A 5,745-nucleotide genomic window follows, 5' to 3' on the forward strand; every position below is an offset into this window, starting at 1 on the left:
TGCTTCATGGTGGTGATTGCACTTACAGAGTAATAACAGTATCTATTCCCTTTGCAGAATGGCAGTAGTTCATGAGAGCGTATTGATTTGGAAGACTTCTATCTAACTTTGAAATATAAGAAGGTTTTGAAATATGAGAATTCGTATCTCTGACCTCTTTGTGGTTTTCATTATGGTTTGCAGCTTTGGTTTCTTGTACCATAAGCCTGAAGGTTATTGTAGGTACTAAAATCTATCTTCAGGCTTGTGGTAAGTGAAGGCAGCTAGAACTTGTGGGCTGTTAGCTTTCTGGGCTAAATATCCATGTCAGGGTTTTCTGCGACTGTGGGAAGGGGCTGGCCCACTAACTGAGATGATGACTCCCAGAATTCTTTGAGCCCTTCAACAGAATTGTCCAGAAGGTCAGATGATGTTTAGTTAAACTTGACAAAAGCTTTTGTTGATGAGTCTATTGCAAGCAGTGCCTGAAGCACTGTGCAGAAGTTACAGCAGACTGTCATCAACCACACAGTAGCAATGGAGTCAGGACAAACCAAGAATAAATGGCAAGATCTAAAAGAAATAGATCAAGGCATCTGTGTTTGAAACATGAATTTCTCAGCTGGGTAATTATGAAAGACAGATAATGTGCAGATGATTTAGGACATTAAGGACCAGAGACAGAAGGGCTTTTCAGAAGCACATACAAGGTAAATGGACAGACAGGACCATGCCAGGAAAAATCATGCTGACTGTTAGATAAGTATCATACAATGCTTTGCATTGGAAGGGGTCATCTAGTCCAAGTCCCTGGCAATGAGCAGGGACATCTTCAACAAGGTCAGGTTTCTCAAAGCCCCATGCAACTTGGCCTTGAACACTTCTAGGGATGGGGCATCTACCACCTCTCTACCAACCTGTGCCAGTGTCTCACTACCCTCACCGTGAAGAACTTCCTTATATCTGATCTAAATCTACCCTCTTTCAGTTTAAAGCCATTCCTCCTTGTCCTGTTGCTACAGGCCCTTGTAAAACGTCTCTCTCTTTTTTATAAGCCTCCTTTAGGTACTGAAAAGTTGCAGTAAGGTCTCCCTGCAGCCTTCTCTTCTCTAGGCTGAACAAATACATTTATCCCAGCACAGCCATTTCTCCTTGTGTTGCTCAATATCCGCCCTTCCTGCCATAGTGTATATAGTTGTGGCAGTTGCTAAGCATGTGAGAGATAAGGAAATGCTAAAATAGCAATGCTTTCCAAACAATAGAAGTTAAATAAAAAATTGAACGGCTTATAGCATAGTATGGGACTGCTTGGTATTTTTAGCCTGATCATACTTCTATAATGCTACTCTTTCTACATGCATTTGAACATCACCCAGTTCACAGTTAAACTAAAAAGGATGAAAAGCAATGGCCATATGTGAAGGGATGTGGAGTTACAGATTGCATGGCTAACGAACCCTCCAGATCTGTGGTGCAGTGATTTGTGCTACGCTATGGCACACTGGGTTTCAAAGTGATTCATACTTGTTAGCAGGAAGAGTTAAATGTTGATTTCAGACTGGGTGTGAAGGGAATGAGTAATTTCAGCATCCAGTATGTATATTACCTGCCTTTGTTAGACTATCTGTTTTACACTTGGCTCTTTTTAATTCTTTTCAGGCTTTATCAAAATAGAAATCACAGCCATAATTTACATTCCTCTCTTGTTGTTAGGAGGGAAGTAAAACCTGATCTGATACATCCTTGTCATGCTACCTGACACATTATTGTTCAGGATATAGGCTAAATACATGAATAAAAGACAATTAAGTTAAATTACTAATTCCTGTAACACCAGTGAATGTATGACAAAGATGAGTTAGGCATGGCATGACTAACAGTAACTCCAAAGTAATAACACTGGCAGGAGTTGCATGTTTTCACTTGCTTACAAATCTATTCACATTACTACTGAAAGTGATGTATTTTAAAACAATATACTTTAAAGAACATAAAAAAGCTACCACCACTCCCCGCTCCCTGTCAGAATCTCATTCTGCCAGTTAAAGTGCTGTCACAGGAGACTGTCTCTGGTGACAGTGACAGCGCCAGCGCTGACAGTCGTCTTGGTGCTCACATGGCAAATGGCCTTCTGACAGCTTAGAAAAAATGTCAGAATAGCAGCTTCCCATTTTCAGGAGGTGTTTTATCAAGTTAATATTGTTGCTGTTTTGAAATTAATTTCTTTCCAATATGCAAAAGAAGAAAGTAATTTACACAAATGCCAAGAAAGCACATGAGTCTGTGCGTCATGAATTAATTAAGCAATCACTTGCTCCTTTTTCTTCTTGCTCTCAAGAAAATGTTAAAAAATAGCAAACTAGCACGACCTTTAAAACTAGAGAGTTTAAATGAACATACGCATCACTGTTTCAGGTGGGTTAGTCTTTGAATTGACAAAGAAATTACACTCCAAAATAAAAGGTTCAGCATAACTAAGCAGAAATCAGCTATGTAACACACAGTGCTATGGCTAGAATGGAAGTACTGCAGCAATTTTTAAAAGAAGTGGCAGTGTCCTTTCCCAGTAGAGCAGCTGGGACCATGTTTTTGCACATGACATGTCATTGTAATTCTAGGTTTAGTGATGAATAGTGGAAATTCCTTTCAGTTAGGGATTTTTGGCTTCTTCATCCAAATACGACATTCAGCACTATACAAACATTGTCCCTGTTGAAAAGAGGAAACAAGGGGAAGCTGTCTAAGGGTGCATCAGAGGATAGTACGTGATGGAGGAACTTCAGGAGCCATGCAGTACAGGTGATCTGCACCCAAGCCTGTATTCAGTTCCCCTCTTGCCCTGAAAGAGATTCCTTTTCACCCAGTATGGACAGCAGCCCCCTTCCCTTCATGGGGTCAGACAGATGCCTCAGAGCACAGAGGGAGGGAAAAGAGAGTGTGCGAAGCTGCTTAACCTGCTTAGCCAGGTCTAACATTAACATGTTGTCCTCTAGTCAAACCACATCTTAATAGAAGAACCCCATTCTGTGCATTTAGTATTATTTTTTTTTTTACTATATGTCCTGTACGTGTCTTTTTTTTTTTCTTTTACTAGAAACGAGAAGAAATATATAAGCAGATATTGGAAAGAAGTGAAAGTTGGAGACTTTGTGCAGCTTCGCTGTAATGAAATTATACCTGCTGACATATTGCTGCTCTCCTCAAGTGATCCTGATGGACTGTGCCACATAGAAACAGCTAACCTGGATGGTGAAACTAATTTAAAACAAAGACAGGTGGTGAGGAGGTTCTTAGAGCTGGTAAGTTGCCATTCTTAATGCTCATTTAAGATAAGAATTTCTTTCAGGTAGGTAAACTGTTCACCAATCCACTCCGCACCAGCTAAATCTGCTTGTTATAGTAATGCTAACGAATTATTGTTATGGTTGTCATTGAAATACTAGCACTTGCCAACAGCTGACCTCATCATAGTATCAGAAGTGTCACTATAATTTTTCCCTGAATTTGAATAGGAATTATTTGGGGCAATTGTGTGCGGTTGGAAAATGTTGGGGGTTTTTAATGGCTTCTATTGTAGCTTGTTTTTTGAAAAAACATTTTTACTCCCCAGTGAGACGATATTTAAATATAAACAACTATTTTTCCTGCCTGCAAACCAGATCAGTTTCAATTAGGAATTTTGCCTGAAACTCCGTGTTGCAGAATACCCCTCCAGTACTTGAAGCATTAAAGCTTGTAAGATTTAAAGGGACAGCATGCATGAATTCTGGAGGTGTCTGTGCTGAAAAACTGTTGTACTGCTCGCTCACTGTGCTTATCTCTCCCCAACAGCACTATTTTGAAACAAAACAAAATCCAGATCAGTTACTCTCAGCAGAATTAGAGGAAATTACCTGAAGTTTTACTTGCTTTAATAATCTTACTGAAATAGTATTTCTCTGTATGCCCTCCTCTCCCTTACCTCTTGCTAGCTAACCTCAGTTTCCTGTATTTTCTTAGAAAAAAAACCCCACCCCTTTTCTAGATTTCAGCTAAATCTCTTTTTCCTACTAGCTTTTCTCATTTGATAGATTTTGTAAACAATGGAGCTGCTGCCCTTACCACGGCCATCAAATGTAACTACAGAAGCCTATAGTTGTAGTGAGGTAATCACCTTAATGAAGTTGCAATCCTTTCAATAGGGTAAAAATCAATGTGCCTTCCAAATAATTCTTTATGGTAGATAAAGCCTTTATCTGAATAGCTTGTGAAAACATGAGATAAAGACTTGTTTAATAATCAGTGATTTCCACATAGAATTTAGACATGACACAGTAACTACTGCCACTGCAAGAAGCTTAATCAGGTGCAGGCCAAATGTTTCAAAAGCTCTGATTGTTTCAAAGCAGCTGATTGAATTGCTTCTCAATTGTTCCATCTTGTTCCCACTGAATTTTTTCCCAGTGGGTAGAACTCCAGGGTGGTACTCAGATGATGTATCCCACTTCTCTGCCAGCATAGATTTCCTACATGACCTCAGGCAAATTATGTAGGACAAAAACTATAGATGGCATATACGCTACAGAATACAGGGATGCTTTCATGTTTGTGGTTACTGTTATAAGCTAAGGGCACATCCCAGCTCTGTCTCAGAGGAAGACCTGGGAATGTACCAGTTCCTCTGCTCATCCACAGCAGATGGTTGGATTTCTGTGATCTAAGACCATCTGACACACAGCAGGAGGTGCTGGTAAACAGTGAGTGAAAGGAATTGATGTGTCTACGTACAAATCATCACAAGACTGGCTTTCAAGAACCTTGCTGCCCTGAGGAGTCCCTTTTACTACATCAGGATCCTTGGTTTCCTGGTGGCAGAGTCATGATTCAGCACTAGCAGTGTGATTCTTGGATGCTGGCGGGCTGGGAGAGGACCTGCTGACCCTAAAGCTGTGATGCATGCCCAAGCCATCACTTGTGGAGTCACTCTTCTGTCTTCAACCAGTGAACTCATGTATGCATTAATACAGCAGGAAAACCAGGAGGGAATACCCGTACAATCTCATGTTTGGCATACTCAGTGAGATTTAAATTGCTGATCCAAACCAGGCAGCTAAAGACGTCAAGTCTGGGTTTTGTACAGTTTGGAAACACCTGTAACCTTTAGACTGTTGTGGGGAGGTGAGTGGCAGTGCCATTTCCACCTTGAAAAGTTAAAGGTTATTGGAGACTGCATTGGACCTAGTTAGGCAAGAAGGCTGAGGAAACAGTGCCTACCTAGGTAAGCAAAGCTAGGTTCATGTGCCAGGCAGCTTAGCACATCAAGGTATATGTGGCATGACTTGCTCAGTATACCCAACTTTACTGAGGAAGTTGGATATCACACAGATGCTTAGAGTCAGCTTTGTAGACACCTACTGCACTTTGCGTTTTCAGTTTATCCTCCTTCCAAATTTTAGTTCTCTGTCATATAAGATGATTATAGAACTTTTCTATCTCAGAAGTGTGCTCCAATGTATGTGGATAAATAATTTTTAAAAACAAATTTTATATCATAAGATGCCTAGCTACAATAGCAGTGAGGTCCTTAATAAATTGTCAAGGATTAAACAGGGGCCAATGACAGAAAGCTCATTCATTCCAATGAAAATAGGACTGGGCCTCAAGAAGTGAAGTATTGAAAGAGAGCTTGTAAGAAAACCACACGTGACTACCTCCCTTCTCTTAAAATAGCTGAGAAGCAGGAAACACCCAAGCCTGGGTTCCTGCATCAGCTAAGTCGTAGGGAAA

General features: G+C 40.4%; 1 protein-coding gene across 1 annotated transcript in view; it reads left to right on the forward strand.

Moving 5' to 3' along the window:
* Positions 1–2,882: 2,882 nt before the first annotated feature.
* Positions 2,883–5,745, forward strand: part of ATP10A (ATPase, class V, type 10A) — a 70,314-nt gene continuing 67,451 nt past the window's right edge. Inside the window, exons 1-2 of the mRNA XM_010016238.1 lie at positions 2,883–2,950; positions 3,068–3,278. Coding sequence (XP_010014540.1) covers positions 2,883–2,950; positions 3,068–3,278 — 279 coding nt within the window. The remainder of the gene's footprint in view (positions 2,951–3,067; positions 3,279–5,745) is intronic.

Source organism: Nestor notabilis, unplaced genomic scaffold, assembly GCF_000696875.1.
Source record: "Nestor notabilis isolate BGI_N333 unplaced genomic scaffold, ASM69687v1 scaffold3506, whole genome shotgun sequence".
NCBI lineage: Eukaryota > Metazoa > Chordata > Aves > Psittaciformes > Psittacidae > Nestor > Nestor notabilis.